The sequence below is a fragment of the Hyperolius riggenbachi genome, chromosome 5 (genome assembly GCF_040937935.1).
Source record: "Hyperolius riggenbachi isolate aHypRig1 chromosome 5, aHypRig1.pri, whole genome shotgun sequence".
Classification (NCBI taxonomy): domain Eukaryota; kingdom Metazoa; phylum Chordata; class Amphibia; order Anura; family Hyperoliidae; genus Hyperolius; species Hyperolius riggenbachi.
In genome coordinates, this window is record NC_090650.1 from 342549050 (window position 1) to 342565395 (window position 16346).

Below are 16346 nucleotides of genomic sequence, written 5' to 3' on the forward strand. Positions count from 1 at the left end.
TGGTGTTCGAATGTCCGACGACCGACGCTAGTGGCAATACATTACCTGTTCCGCCGGCGTGTGTCCTTACTGTCCCCGCGGTCCCTTCTCTGCGCTTGGCTCCGGCTGGCTTCACTTACTTCCTGTTGGGGGAAGTTTAAACAGTAGAGCGCCCTCTACTGTTTAAACTTCCTCAAACAGGAAGTAAAATGAAGCTGGAGCCCAGAGCGGAGTAGAGACAGTGGGGACAGCGGGGACACGCGCCGGCCGGATCAGGTAATGTATACTGGGGTAGGCGGCAGCGGCAGCTCCACAGATTGTGAATCGATTTCATAGTGCAATCGATTCAAAATTTGTTTGCAGTGTAGGCAGCCAATAGATCCCTCTTTGATCAGATTCAATCACAGAGGGATCTATCTGCTGGTCGATCTGGTGGCAATCGACCAGTGTATTGCTGCCTTTAGGCCACGAGCAGTTGAACTGTGTGCTCAGCAAGCAGTTACCAGGCAGCAGTGAGCAGTTACCAGGTAGCAGCAAGCAGTTGTGAGCGTTTGAGAAGCATTTCACTGCCTATCAACTGCCCGTGAAAAAAAAGGCCTGTGGGGGGGAGAGGGGAGGTATAAGGGGAGGGGGGATAAGATAACAATTGTAAAGCACTCCTATCGGATGCAAAGCACTTGAACAGAGGCCAAATCATACCCGATTGTATCTCACAGGAGCCTATAGATACAGATATATCCTGGCACCCTAGACTTCGCCCTCTATGAACCTACAAATACCCGCCGAATCGCACAACAAGTGTGCTTGCTGGCCCAGCTGTAACTTCCCCCTTTTCTTGCCCATCATAGGTAGCTACAGGTGCCCCTTAGTATTAGGTTGTCAGAGCTATCCTCAGTATTAGTAAGCTAGAGGTTTCACCGAATAAATCGACATGTGGTCAGTGGAATGCCGAGACCTGGGTGAGTAACCTCTCATTAACACTCCACTCAGGACTCTGTATAGGGAAGGCAGGAGGGAGGCACTTGGGAAGGGGAGTGAGCCGCCTTTCTATCATCAGGCGCCTGTAGACATGTGCCTACAGTGCCTTATGGTAAATACGGCCCTGGGCCAAATGAAGCATGCTCAGTAAGCCACCATGGTTTCATAGTTTTTAGATGGAGACCAATAACTCGCAGGTTTTGCTTCTGTTTTTTTTTTTTTGGGGGGGGGGGGTTGAAAATAAATTCACACAATTGCAAGGAGAATATACAAACTTTGCACAGATAGTGTCTAACCTGGTAATCAGACGTGACGCTGCTTTTACACTTGAGTGTTGCGTCATACAATATAATAGCAATGGAATGCAGTGCTAATGCCATGTAATTCTATGGTAATGGTACTGTTCACATTGGCACATTCACAGTGCTCTGAGATGGATCTGTGTGGCTACATACGGTATGGAGGAGGAGAGAAGAAAAGAGGTACTGTGCCTTTGCACACCTTTTATTAAATCCAAACTGGCATCACATACAGCAGGTAGCAGTGGGGGTTAGGTAATTGGCCTGACAGCCATTTCACATACTAACGCGTCATCAGAGGCACTGATTGGTCTCTTGTGCGGCGATTGCGTTTGCACTTTTAAGAATAAATACATTGTATTTATTCTTTTCAGGGTCAAATAGTTCACTTCCTGACTTGCTTCAGGAAGTAAAAAAACAAATCGCTCTGCAAAGGGGCTTTTAAAAGTGCTTTACAAAAAATTGTAGCGCGAAGGTAAGTTCCTGGAGGGGGGAAAAAAAATTAACTCACAAAATCGCAAAATGCTGGCCTCAACTATTGCGATTTTAGATGTGAACAAAGCCTATGAGAGTGTTCACGTTTGAGCGGTTCATTTCCAATCCCCTCAGCAAAGCGGCCCTACATCTTGAAGCATGGGCAATCGACTAATGCGACCAATTTTGGCCCTGAAATTGGTTGCATTGTCGGTCTGGCATGCACTTAGCGGCACCGATTTTCATCTGATTCAATTATAATAATCGAATCAGATGGTTGATCGGCCGCCAAGTCGCCTGATGTGTGGCTAACTGATCTCTCATCACCACTAAAGACAGCAGCAAAAGGCTCTCCAACAAGCCAATCCCAGCCAACTAGTCAGCTGCAAGCTCTTCGGCCAGCAAGAAGCCATTGTCCAATGCAGGGGGCCATATGCAATTCACTTTTTCTCCTATGTTTTCTCCTAGGTGATAATTTTTCATTTTCTCGTTAAAATAACTTAAAGAGGAACTCCAGTGAAAATAATGTAATAAAAAAGTGCTTCATTTTTACAATAATTATGTATAAATGATTTAGTCAGTGTTTGCTCATTGTATCTTTCCTCTCCCCGATTTACATTCTTACATTTATTACATGGTGACATTTTTACTGTGGGCAGGTTATGTAGCTGCTGTTAGCTATTTTGGCTGTTAGAGACAGCTGTAAACAGCTATTTCCTGTCTATGAATCTTGTTACATTGTAACAAACTGCCAAAAGTACCGCGGTCCCAGAGCTTCTTGTGGGAGGGGTTTCAGCACAAAATCAGTCATACAGCGCCCCCTGATGGTCTGTTTGTGAAAAGCATTATATTTCTCATGTAAAAGGGGGTATCAGCTACTGTTTGGGATAAAGTTCAATTCTTGGTTGGAGTTTCTCTTTAAGCATTTCACAATTTAAAAAAAAAGTATTCAAAGTAGTAGAAAAAGTACTTTCAAAATGTTTTTTTCCTGGTGGTTTTAGGGCCCTTTCACGCTGGTGCGGTGCAGCATTTCATCGTAACCTACTGCTAAGGTAATGAGAGTATGGGAGGGTTCACTTTGCCTGTGGTGCAGAGATACCCTACCTAACACAAGCGCATATCTACATTAAAGTGCGGCTCCTGCGGCAGACCGGAAGTTATGCAAGTCTATGGTGACGTGCGTGTTTTTAACCTCCTCAGGCACTCCTCAGGCACTTTTTGCCCGATTTTAAAAAAAATTGTGCCTAATGGCTGTAAATCCTCTAGCTAGCACTAGGCTAGCCAGAAGAAGTCTCCGGCACCCCCTGATCGCCGCCGCTCCCCCGTTTATACATTACCCAGCCTGGATCCAGCGATCGGCACAGCCTCCCCGCACAGCTCTAGTCTTCACTATGGGAAGGATCGCACATGACGTCATGCGCAAACCCGATCCTCCCCATAGAGAGACCGAAGCTGTGCCGGGAGGCTGCGCGATCGCTGGATCCATGGGGTAACGTTTAAAAAGGGGGATCGCGGGGGATCAGCAGGGATCCAGGGGTGCCAGACACTCTTACTAACTAGCCTAGTGCTAGCTAGCGGATTTACAGCCATTAGGCACAATTATTTATTTATGGGGGACTCCTGGGGCCACAGAGCGGTATGCCAGACACAGTGTCGGGCATACCACAGTGTCTGGCATACCGCTAAGGAGGTTCAACAAACCGCCACAGTTTTATGCATCACGCATGTGCATAAAGTGTATTTTAGAAATACACTTCCGCACACGTCATCGATTCAGCCACAGGAAGTGAGCGCTAGAGAGCGTCACTTCCTGTATGGCCTGCTGCCACACAGGGATTACCGGGTACTAAGGCGGGATTCGCCAAAGGCCTGTTTTTGGCGGTGCGGTGTGGTCCCGGGCCGCACCGCTACCGCCAATCCGCAGTGTAAAGCTGGCCTCAAGGGCATTTTATTGACAAGGTGTAAAAATATGAACTTTGAGAAAACTTAGGAGGAAAATTGTTAATCCACCCTCTGAATGTAAACTACCCAATCAACACATATTTGTAAGGTAGGGGCAGGTAGCATTGCTCAAGAGTGCCTAGATATGATGGCCCAATAAACATTTTGCTATGGGGCCACATAATGTCTAGCTACGCCACTGAGAAGAGCTCTAATCTCTTGACGTATGAAGTATTCATATAGTGCTGACATCTTCTTTGGCACTGAAGAGAGTGTATAGTTATGTCACTGACTGCCCTGAGAGGCGCTCATAATCTAATCCTACCATAATCATGACCTACCATATTATTAGGCATTTATACATCTTCTGAAGCCCTTTACACAGCACATAGTAATGTAAATAACGGTCTTGAAAGGTCTCGAATCCCACCATAGTCTAATGTCCTACCATATTATGTACATATGTATCACTGACATCTTCTGCAGCACTTTGCAGAGTACATAGTGATGTTGCTGACTGTCCTGAGAAGAGCTCACAATCTAATTCTACCATAATATTCTACCATATTGTGGATTTACATAGCACTGACATCTTCTGCAGCACTTTACAGAGAACACAGTCATGTCACTGACTGTACTCAGAGGAGATCACCTTCTAATCCTACCATAGTCATAGTGTAATATCTTACTATATGATTTTTATGTATTTATTTAGGGCATTACTTTTTATTAAAATGCAGTGGGGTTCATCTTAAGTTTTTGTGCGCAGGCCCACTCTCTGTGAATAACACTGCTCCTTAATTCATGTACATTTGGGTCTGCCCATGACCCATCATGATCATGCCCATGTGCCACTGCAAGGCCACACCCTTTTTTGCGCACGCCGCATATAGGCAGCGTCCACGGCAGTGAATGTAGCACCTGCGTAGCCCCCCTGCTGCCCTCACAAAAAAAATCTTGGAGCAGCCCCTGCATAGTCATGTCATGGACTGTCCTAAGAGAAGCTCACAATCTATTCACTCCCATAGTCATAGTCTAATGTCCTACCAAATGATTATGTATTGAGGTAGTAGGAAGCTGGGCCACGTATGGATCCTGGAGAGGTGAGTTACTTCTGCCCTCTCTCACTGCATATAATGGGGGTACTCTCTGCTAACCTAATGAAGCGGAGGGCTCTATACGGGTGGGAAGGGGCCCATTGGATACCTATACTGGGGGGATCTCTGGCAACCTTTACTGGGGAGAGCCCTACCTAATACTGGGTTCCATTCAGTCCCCTGCAGATTTGCCTGCCCTGATCAAATTGGATAGGAATTGATTACTTTAAAATGTTTGATCTAATTTCAATAAATTTTGATCAAAAATCGATCATACAAACCAGAAAATCTAGGTCAATCGCATGTTGGGGGAGGAGCGGCAGTAGATGGCCGTCCCATAGCATTGCACTGCATTGAATAGTATAACACTGTGGTTTGATTTATTTCCAGTAGATTCCCTGCTGGAAACTATTAAAAATCTATGTACTGCGTGTGGTTGGGAATCGATTCTTTCTGAAAGGAATTGATTGTTTTGAAATATTGGGTGGAAATCTATAGCTCTAAGGCTACCTTTACAATAACTTACTGCAAGCTTGCTTTATATGTCCATGAACAGCTGTAATTGTGCATGAGGTCATCCTGAAGGTGCTAGCTAGCCTATCTTATCACTGAGTGCAGTACCAAAGCCATCCAGCAGTGTCACTGCTATCCTTCCCTATATAATATGCACAGTAGACGAGCACCAAGACGTTGCTAAAATACTCCCTCTAGAGGACACTTCATGCAAAGGCAGCTTGCTTTTGTGGCCGTTATGGATGGATGGATGGATAGACGGTGAGATAGACAATTATCACTATCGATTTGATCAAAAACAAAAAGTGGAGGCGCACTCATCCACGAGGAGAAACAGGTGTGTGCCCAAGCCTTGGATCCCAGTATCCTCAGAATCCTATAAAATGTATGCAGAAAAAGGCTGGCACCACACAAAAATAGGAAAAGTAAAAAATTAGCTCTTTATTTGTCAGTCATTAAAATGACAGCATGGTCCAAAATTAGGCTCTGGCGGTGACAGCCCGCTGTTTCAAGCTGCTATAGCTCTTTATCAAGCCACTCAGCCCATAAAAAGGGCATAATGCTAGGTACACACCATACAATTTTCTGTTAGATTTACCTGCCAGATAGATTTTTTCCAACATGTCCGATCTGAATTTCGATAGATTTTTCATTTTCTTGATCTTTTTTTAAGTCGTTTGTTTAATCGATTTTCATAGAACTGAATGAAAATCGATAAAAGATAGAAAAAACGATCGGAAAATAAAAAAGTCAATCGAAATTCAGATCGGACATGTTGGAAATAATCGATCTGGCAGGTAAATGTAACAGAAAATTGTGTGGTGTGCACCTAGCATAAAACTTGCACTGGGGACCCTGGCTACGTAGCTGCACCACTGCTCTGTACCATGTGATTGCAGCCAATTTGAAAGATATTGAAACCATACAAAACACATTCAGTAGCAAGTATTCCAATGTTTCAGTATGGACCAGTGATAAATACATTCTAATGGGTAAGTCTGTATAGGATATATTACAGTATATACTTTTACTGTATGATCATACTTATTCTGTTAACACCTGATAAATCTAGCTTTCATAGGCATTTAAGTATTTCCTCTATTGATGAGCTGTGAGCAGGCAGTGAAGTGGTTAAGAGGCAGCCCATCAGTGTTGATCAGCCCCCCTCCCCCCAACTGTGTTATGTGGGATCCCTCAATCAGTGCGCAGTGCTGGAGCTGTGTGTGACCTGACAGGAAGTGCTGCGGATGCTGGCAGCCTCTCCAGACCATTTGTGGCTGACCCTGATAATGTTAAAAGGAGCTGAATTTCAAGTCAGGAGTTGGGACTTAAATAGAAACCTACTTAGCAAAGGGCTTCATATAGAAAGTGATTGTCAAACAACTAATAATGCAGCTGGGGGTCAGGCAAGTGGGCAAAATCACTTCTGAGAAGGTATCTTCTGTCTTTTATACTTCTCTGTTTATCTGTTTATGTCTAGTTATGTATCAGACTTTTTGCATTGTAATATAAACAGGCAGGAAAGGGTTCTAAAAGTCAAAATGCGTGCAAGAGCGCAAGGGCGCAGTGAAAAAAAGGGCTTGGCAACGAAATGGCGCGGGTGGATAACGAAATCTGATAAGGATAAACATCGTTGTCAAACTTGGTTAACAATAAATACCATTGTAATTACAGACGGGAAATAATAATGAAAATATATTAACATTAAAAATCGTTAAGTAATTCAACAATACAGTTTAACCCAACCCTACTCTCACACAGAACCCTCCCCTGGTGGTGCCTAACCCTAACCACCCCCTGGTCTTGCCTAAAACTAACCTCCGCCCGGGCGGTGCCACCCTAACTACTCCCCCTGGTGTTGCCTAACCCTAACCACTCCCTCTGCAGAAACACCCTTTTACACATAGAAACGATAATATCTTTGATAACGTAAAATGTGTACATATAAACAAAATAATATGACAAAAACTATAACGTTGCAAGCTTTTAAAACGATAACTACTACAAAAACTATAATGTTCTAATGTTAACAATATTTTTCGCGGTGCCTTTTTTTCTGCTTTTTTTGCCGTTTTAACGATAATTGCATTAAAGTCTATGGCGGCGCCCTTTTCGTCCGCCCTCGTCCTGTGCCCTTTTTTTCCTGCTACTGCCAAAATATATTGGCCTTTTTAAATTCACTTTTGACCCGATTCAATTCATTCAGTTTTCTTCTTGGTGATATTTTCAGGTTATAACTAAAATAAACGCTTTTAAGCCACCAGCAAGCAAGAAAATGCTGCACTCAAAATAATTGTGACAGGACTTTTTTACCAACTTTTTCAATTACAGAGTGCAAAAATTATTTTAAACAGAAGTTGAAAAATGATCTCCTAGGAGAAAACTTGGCGCATCTGCAATTCACTTTTCCTCCTACCTTTTCTACCAGGAGATAACTTTTCATCTTCTGTTTAAAATAACTTTTTAGCACTTTGCAATTGGAAAATGATCAAAAAGTAGGTAAAAAGTTGCCATCAAAATGATTTGAGTATTTTGCTGCTTGCTGATGCTTCAGAAGCCATTATATTGACATGGTGTGGAGAGATCTCCTAGGAGGAAACTCAGGAGAAAAAGGTAATTGCATATGGACCCTTATCGCCTATGTTTTCTTCCAGGAGATCATTTTTCATCTTTTTAGCACTCCACAAATGGAAAAGTACCAAAAAGTAGGTGAAAAAGTACTATCATAATTTTAAATACGTATTTTCTTTCTTGCTGGTGGCTTAAAGGCATTTTATTGATAAGGTGTGAAAATATTACAGAGGAGACAACTTCTAGGAGGAAAAAAAAAAGAATTAAATAAGGGTCATTGGCCCATATGCACTTCTCTTTTCTCCTGTGTTTCACACCTTGTCATAAAATGCCTTTTAAACCACCAACAAGCAAGAAAATACTCAAAATGATTTTGATAGTACTTTTTCACCCACTTTTTGGTACTTTTTCAGTTATAAAATGCTTAAAAGTTATTTTAAAGAGGATATGAAAATGATCTCTCCTAAGTGATAACTCAGGTGAAAAGTGTAATTGCATATGGGCCATTATGTTTGTAAAGGCAATAAATGTGGCAGTAGTGCACATTAAAAATGGATGTGCAGGTTGCCAACTTGAGGGATTTGAAGGTTGAGGAAATTGAGGAAAAATCACAAAAACATGACAGAAGAAGCCAGTGTCCTGGATTAGCCATGGCACCCTTAGCCAAACAGTGACGCATTGTATTTAAAGTGTATTTAAATTGTTCTCCACAGCCAGGATTACTGGAATCTCCCTGGGAAAACAGACAACAAGATAATATTTCTTTCATTTCTACCTGTCTGGGTGCACTTTATCTCCTCAGGTATACAGTGTTCCCTCTCAGAGCAGACACAGTCTACTGTAGACACTGTGTACATATATACAGCAGGCACGAGTGTGGCGACACTGGAATGATGTGATACCATAAAAGTGAATGATAGGTACTGTAGAAGCATACTTCCCCTCTATTCTCATCATAAATATTGCATAGGTGACTAATCATGGCTGGCCACCAATAAGAACGGTGCACAATGTACTACTGGTATGCAGATCTGACAGATACAATGATCAGTGCAATGGTGGGGGTTAGATTGTGAGCTCCATAAAGCGCAATCTACACGATACGATTATTTGTGCGATTTGATTACGATTAAATTCGACATGTCCGATCGGGATTCGATTTGATTCAATTTGATTTGCCATTGCAAAACAATGGCAAATCGAATTGAATCGAATCCCGATCGGACATGTCGGATTTAATCGGATCGTAAATAGAATCGTAATCAAATCGCACCAAGAATCGTATCGTGTAGATGGGGCTTTAAGGAACAATTATTCATACAACTATGTACTCTAAAGCAGTGTTTCTCAACATTTTATTGGTATGTACCCCTTTTAATACCCTGTATTCACCAAGTACCCCCTAGCATAGTAAAACTTATCACAAGTACCCCTTGACAAATATATTTTTAATCCTAGTACATGATAATTGGTTCTAAACCATTTCCAAGCATTTTAATGAGCTAAAACACTAATTTGGTTGTGTTTAAATAAAAATGTATCATTTGTAAAATTCAAAATTTGTTGTTCTTGGTTAAGTATATCAAGCCTGAGTACCCCCTGGAACCACCAGAAGTACCCCCTGGGGTACGTGTACCACACGTTGAGAACCTAGGCTCTAAAGCACTGTGGAAAATGGTATTGCCATATACATTCATTATTAAAATTATTTTGATTGATTTATAATGTTGTCATATTCCGTGACGCTGTACATAGTAAAAAAGAAAAAAAAATAGTGATTAAAGCGGACCAGAACTCAGAACGTCCTTTCTACTTTAAAAGATACACAACAGCATAATAATAACCTTTAAACAAAAAGCATTTCTTTGTTACAGCTGATACAAATCCTAAAGTAAATCTGCACTGTTTCTACTTCCTGATTCATGGAAGCAGACATATTGTTAACACTCTGTGCTTTCAAATGGGCTTATCTGCCTTATCTGCCATGGCAGTCAGGTGTCAAGAGATCAAATTACATCTTGTGATTAGTCACAGATGAGATGCATTTCCCAAATATACAGCAACTTACAGGACCAAAAAGTGAGAGAATCCTGCGCTTAAATAATAATTATAATATTTCTGTGCTGAAGGTAATGGACTAGTGATCACTTCTGCAATTTATGGTCAGTTACGAACTGCATGACTTAATTATCATTAATATTATTATACTAATTATAAAGCGCCAACATATTCCATGGTGCTGTTCAAAGTAAGAAACAAACAAACACAAGGGACATAATACAGACAATGGTAAAAAACAAATATAAACACTGGTACAAAATACAGCATTGGTAGACATAGGAATTACAGTGATTATTATTATTAGTATTTATATAGCGCTGACATCTTCCACAGCGCTGTACAGAGTATATTGTCTTGTCACTTAACTGTCCCTCAGAGGGGCTCCCAATGTAACCCCTACCATAGTCATATGTCTATGTACAGTATGTATCATGTAGTTAATGTATTGTAGTCTAGGGCCAATTTAGGGGGACACCGGTTATATCTGTATGTTTTTGGGATGTGCGAGGAAACCAGAGTGCTCAGGGGAAACCCATGCAGACACAAGGACAATGTGCAAACTTCATGCAGATAATGCCCTGGCTGGGATTTGAACTTGGGACCCAGCGCTGCGAGGCTAAGCACTACATCACCGTGCTGACCAGTGACAAATATTACATGAAAAGCAAGACGTTTTGAATCAGGATGATGCCATTTGATACCAACGACTACTGCCTGATGTCTGATGTGTGCTGTAACCTGCTCTTCATATATGTAAGGGAGGGAATCCCTCCAGGTTGAGGGCAGGCAGTGGATAAAGTACAACAGTGCAGTAACACACAAGCATTATTTCTTCCTATTTAGTGTTATGATGGCTCTCTGCCTGCAGATCAGTGTACAGTATTATGCTTAGCCTCACACTGATCTTTTTACTCTTCAGAGTCCAGTATGTTATTCGTTCCTGCGCCCTTTTCTTGCCTGGAGCAAGTCGCTATGTCACAGCTACAGCCTGTCCCCATACTGGGAGAGCGTAGCCTGCTACTCGCTACTGCTCAGCCCAAGGAAATCCTGAGAAGGGAGAGGGGAGTGTGTGCTTCGCTCACATTCAGTCGCTCCAGGCTTCAATCCAGCTTACATCGGCTGTCCCAGCAAGCTGCACAAGCAGGGAAGAAATCAGTACGTCTGTGCAGCTGCCTGATCCAGCGCAATGCAGGAGAACCCCCTAGAGCCTAAAGCTGCATACACATGTGAGATAAAAATCTTTGGAAATAAACGAGGAATCAATCTGCTGCATACGTTTGGCTGGAAGGTTTGAGCGACGGATGGTTCTAATGATATTGTACACATGCAAATGATCAGTTCAGGCAAAAGACCTAAGGAATGCTTTTGCAGTCCATTTACTTCCTGCTGTTTTATCCTTGTGCTCTGCCCACAAAATCATATACTCCTTGTGGAAAGGACTATTGTCCACAGAGAAAAAACAGCAAAATGAGTTTGACAGATTGAGAGACAAACCTCTTTCATCGCTACCTTTTAAAGGTTGTTAAGTACATTTTTTACAAAGATTTCCTGCCGATCTGTTGCTGATCACTCATTTCAAAAGACTTTTATCTCACGTGTGTACGCAGCTTGAGTAAGTAAGTATTAGTTGAAGCTGAGGGGCAGTCACTGCTCCATACAGGTGCCACTTGCACTGCAGAAGGGGTGTGGTTAGAGCTTACAACTAACTCCAGCATGGACTGTAAACCCTGCCCTTCACACCTTCTGTAAAGCATCTCCGCCCCCTATGCCTGGATTGGCTGGCAGGGCTTTTATAGTAAGCTGGAATATCTCCTTGGAGTAGACTCAGCACTAGTCACTGCAGTGAAACAGAGCAGCCTGTACACAGCTGTGCTCTGTGACCTCCAATCTAGACATGAGCAGTCCTGATGGTGGATACGCCAGTGACGACCAGGTCCAGGGAAAGTGCTCATTGCCAAGGATGATGCCCGGGCTGGGACAGTGCCAGTGGACTGAAAGCATGCCTACCATGACAGACGCCAAAGTGAAATCTGAATCAGGATCTTGCAACTCGAGGAGCAAAGCTGAGGCTCGGATCCGTCGTCCAATGAATGCCTTCATGGTGTGGGCTAAAGATGAGCGCAAGAGACTGGCCCAACAGAACCCTGACCTGCACAATGCAGAGCTCAGCAAGATGCTAGGTAAGGGACAGTGGAAACATGGGTAATCTGGGGAGGGTGTGCTGTGCACAGATGATACTGGTCTCTATCTAATCTCTTATTCTATGAATACAACATGAGTTTTTTTGGCAGATAGACGGCTCGATAATTTCCAATAGGTCTGATCTGATTTTGATCGATTTTTCTGATCAATTTTCTCACAGAATTGAATAGAACTCAATCAGAAAAATGATCAGAATGCAAATCTGACGTAAAAACTCATGTATTCCCAGAATTATGCCTGGTACACACCAAGCAATTTTCCATCAGATTGAATATTTACGACAGCTCCAATCTGATTCCCAAATTTTTTTTGGGTTGATTTTGCATAGAAGTGATCAGAAAAATGATTGTAAATCCAATTGAATCTGTCGGAAATAATCGTTGCAACCATCAATCTGACGGAAAATTGCATTGAGTGTACCAGGAACTATGTTCAGCTCAGTCTAATTGTCATATCAGTTACTAATACTCATTATCATATGCTGTATTTTAATAGCAGGTATGGAAGGGAGAGAAGAAATCGTGCAATAGTAGTTAGTGACTATCTAATAATCTGCATGTTGGTATTCCTATTACCTGTACTTTCTCATGACTATTTGATATAGTTACACTTATATTTGCAAGAACTATTAAATTACTTTTACATTTTGGTCCTCTATTTGATCTAATTAAATATAATTTAGGACTGAAAGCCTGTTGTATTTTGATATTATTATCAAACGTAACATTTTGATTATAATGCCATTAGAAGGACTTCTGAAAATCATTTTTAAGATATCTGACTACACGGCAATATATACAATATTCATATTGATGCAATTTTCTTAAACTATGGATTTTATAGCTAACACAAAATGTCATTTCATTCATTTGAATTTTTAAAAATCAATTCAATTAAATAAAAAAAAAAGTCAGTTTGAGTTTGCCAGTTCAGTTTTGCACGAATGGGATTGTTTTATATGGTTAATCTGCATATATTCAGCAGTGTTGCTCTGGGAGACATCTCAAACTCACTCCAACCTGAATTATCGCAAATTCTTTCTGTTTTAGGAAAGCAAACTTTTGTTTTTTTTTATGAGAATGAAAGGAACATTGAACAACTGCAGTTATGTGTTATTATACTGCACACAGGTTAAAAATAATAAACCAAGGTTTACAGGCAGATTTTTCTAGGGAAATCATTTAACAATTGATTTTAAAAATAGTCTGAAGTAAGTTTAGACCAATCACAATTTTTTAACTGTCCTTTTCATTAGTTTGGGTTTTATTTTGTAAAAAAAAATAAATCAAAAAAACGAAACAAAATCTATTAATAAATAATATTCAGCATTTGTAAAATTGCAGTTTGCTTTTGTACAAATGTGAAAGTTGTATCATTTTGTCATATTTTAACATCTGTAGCCAACAGTAGGAGACATAATTGTTATTTTATTTACTAGTTGCTTAAAATTTGGTTCATTGTATTGAAAGAAAATTACAAAATATAAATAATATACATTTTTAAAAAAAATTTATAATAAAACAATATCATCAATAATAATACAAAAATAATATAGTATATTAAAATAATGTGTATGATATAGTATGATAAATTAGTATTTATAATAATAATAAGTTATCGTGTGTATTATAGCATAAAAATAGGATTGCATTTCATTCACGTTTCTTGGTAGGATTCTGATGTCTTTGTGTGTGTGTTAGCATTTATTTATTAGGTAGTGAATTCATATTTAATTTAGCAGTATAGTTCATTATTGAGTATTTATTTTCAATCTGTATGAACATATCATAATATAAAATGACCTCTGTCATGTACCAGCTGTTCATTGTTGCGCTGATTCTTACGCTGCTTTGCATTGTTTGTTGGCTGGTAGTGTAGTAGCTGAAGTGCAGGAAGGTAGTTCACATTTTTATATGATGTCATTTGACGTTCTTATCATTACGCTGATTGTTTTGTTTCTCTTGTGATTTGCAGGGAAGTCCTGGAAGTCTCTGACCCATGCTGACAAGCGCCCCTTTGTGGAGGAAGCAGAGAGGCTGAGAGTACAGCACATGCAGGACCATCCTAACTACAAGTACAGACCCAGAAGGAGGAAGCAGGTGAAGAGGATGAAGAGAGCAGACAATGGCTTCATGCATATGCCAGAGCAGGCTGACTCTGCTGTCCTGAGTACGGATGGGAGGATGTGTGTGGACAACTTCAATGTGGCCTATCCTGAGCCACCGTACCATCACCACAGTCAGATGCCTCAGTCCGGCCACTACAGGGATCCTCAGGTAATGGGTGCCCCTTACGACAATTACAGCTTGCCCACTCCTGAGACGTCCCCTTTGGACATGCAAGAACATGACTCTGCGTTCTTCACCTCTCCTGCTCAGGAAGAATGCCAGATAATGCCTTACAGCTATAATGCCACTTATTCTTCGCACCAGCAGAGCTCTGCGAACAGCATGCTTGCCAGGCAGATGGCACAGACGGAGCAAATGGGGCATGACAGCCCTGTGCAAAGCATGATGGGATGCCAGACCCCACCACAAATGTATTACAGCCAAATGTACATTTCCAATGCCGGTAGGCATCACCCTGTGGCCCAGAGTGGTCAGCCCTCCCCTCCGCCTGAGTCCCAGCAGGTAGGCAGAGCAGAGCACATTCAACAGGCTGAGGCAATACCTGAGGTGGACAGGACTGAATTTGAGCAATATCTGAGTTACATGAAGCCAGAATTGGCAATGCACTACCATGGCCAGGAGCAGCCTGTGCTCAATGCTGACAATGGTCTGATATCCTCTGTTCTGTCTGATGCCAGCACTGCTGTCTATTATTATCCCAACGTATGAGACTGTACCCTGACTACTTTCTGGTTCCAGCAGTGTTGTGTCACAACTATTTCCAGCAGGGGAATCCAACACACTCCAAGTCGTTTCAGACTTATTTCTTTGTAGGAAGAGCCATAAACAATGATTGCAGTGAATAATTTATGTAAATTATTACATATGAATTTTTCTCTTTCCTGCACAGCTCCTTAAAGATTGTGATGAGCAGAAAATGCAACCAATATGCAAACTATAGTTCTGACAGCAACTAAAAAGTGCAAGTGCCAAACTGGAAGTATGCTAGAGCTAATCAGGTTTGATCAATAATTCAGCTGCTAGTCAGTGGCTTACAAATCTGATTGCACCCTCACAAATTTCAACCAGAATCTGCATATTAGTTGAATCTTTTGCTCACCACTGTTAAAGATCAAATGTCATTTGATCTTCAGACTTCATTGAATGCAGTGCAATCTATGTTGTCTATGTGTACATGTACACAGCCTTTGTACATATACAGCAATAATGTGTTTTTTTATTATAATGGATAAGATATTTTTTATGATGATTTTTGCACTTTTTCAATAAAAAGCATCAATGCAACCACTTTTGTGATGTTTTTCTTCTGTCCAGCAGTTCCCAAAAGCTGCCTAAATAAAATGTAATCAACACAAATATATTGCTCTACAGATAAAATATTTTTTATTACTGTGATAAGTTCTTTTTTCATGGTGCAAATGGTATTACTTATACAAGGAACATTTCCTTTCTAGAGATGTGTCAGTATAGTTTCTCTTACAATCTACTCAAAACCTAAAGTCGCCTTATGTAAGATACTTTGGTTTGTTTTTAATTATGTATTTATATCTGAAGCTAAAATACATATTAAAACAGTTCATTTCTTTTTTTTTATTTGGTACATATTTTTTAACTATATATCGGAGGAATGTATTAAAAGCGAATATTAGAGGTTTTTTTTTTAGTATTTTAATATTCACAGATTATTATTAATTTTTTATAGAAATCTTTAAGGTAGGGCAGAGAAGATGGCAGTTATTTAAATGTTTTCATTACATAGATAAAATAATTGTTTTATGTACTTTTTAGATTTAAAAAGGAGGAAATCCTCGTGATTAGTACTGTAGTAAAAAACATAACGTTATACAAATCTTGGCATTGTCCATTGAGTTAAAGAAAAAAAAAGTTTTTTTTTTTATAAATCCCTGATAGAAAAATAAATTAAAACCTAACTTAACAAGACAGAAAACAAATCCTCTATATTCCCTTTTAATTGTTAGTTTTTATACGTGTAAGAATATTTTATTTTTTCTAGTGGAAATATTCAGGGGAAAAATAATCTGGTGTTGTGAACTCAATTTAAAATATCTACTATATATCTTTTAAATGTGTCAGTATTTATT

At 40.4% G+C, this 16346-nt stretch overlaps 1 protein-coding gene across 1 annotated transcript; it reads left to right on the forward strand.

The window, feature by feature from the left end:
* Positions 1–11746: 11746 nt before the first annotated feature.
* On the forward strand, positions 11747–15464 carry LOC137517738 (transcription factor Sox-17-alpha-like). The gene is made up of 2 exons (XM_068234773.1): positions 11747–12093; positions 14090–15464. The coding sequence occupies exons 1-2, from the start codon at positions 11808–11810 to the stop codon at positions 14950–14952; spliced, it is 1149 nt and encodes a 382-aa protein (XP_068090874.1). The 5' UTR covers positions 11747–11807; the 3' UTR covers positions 14953–15464.
* The last annotated feature ends 882 nt before the right edge of the window (positions 15465–16346 follow it).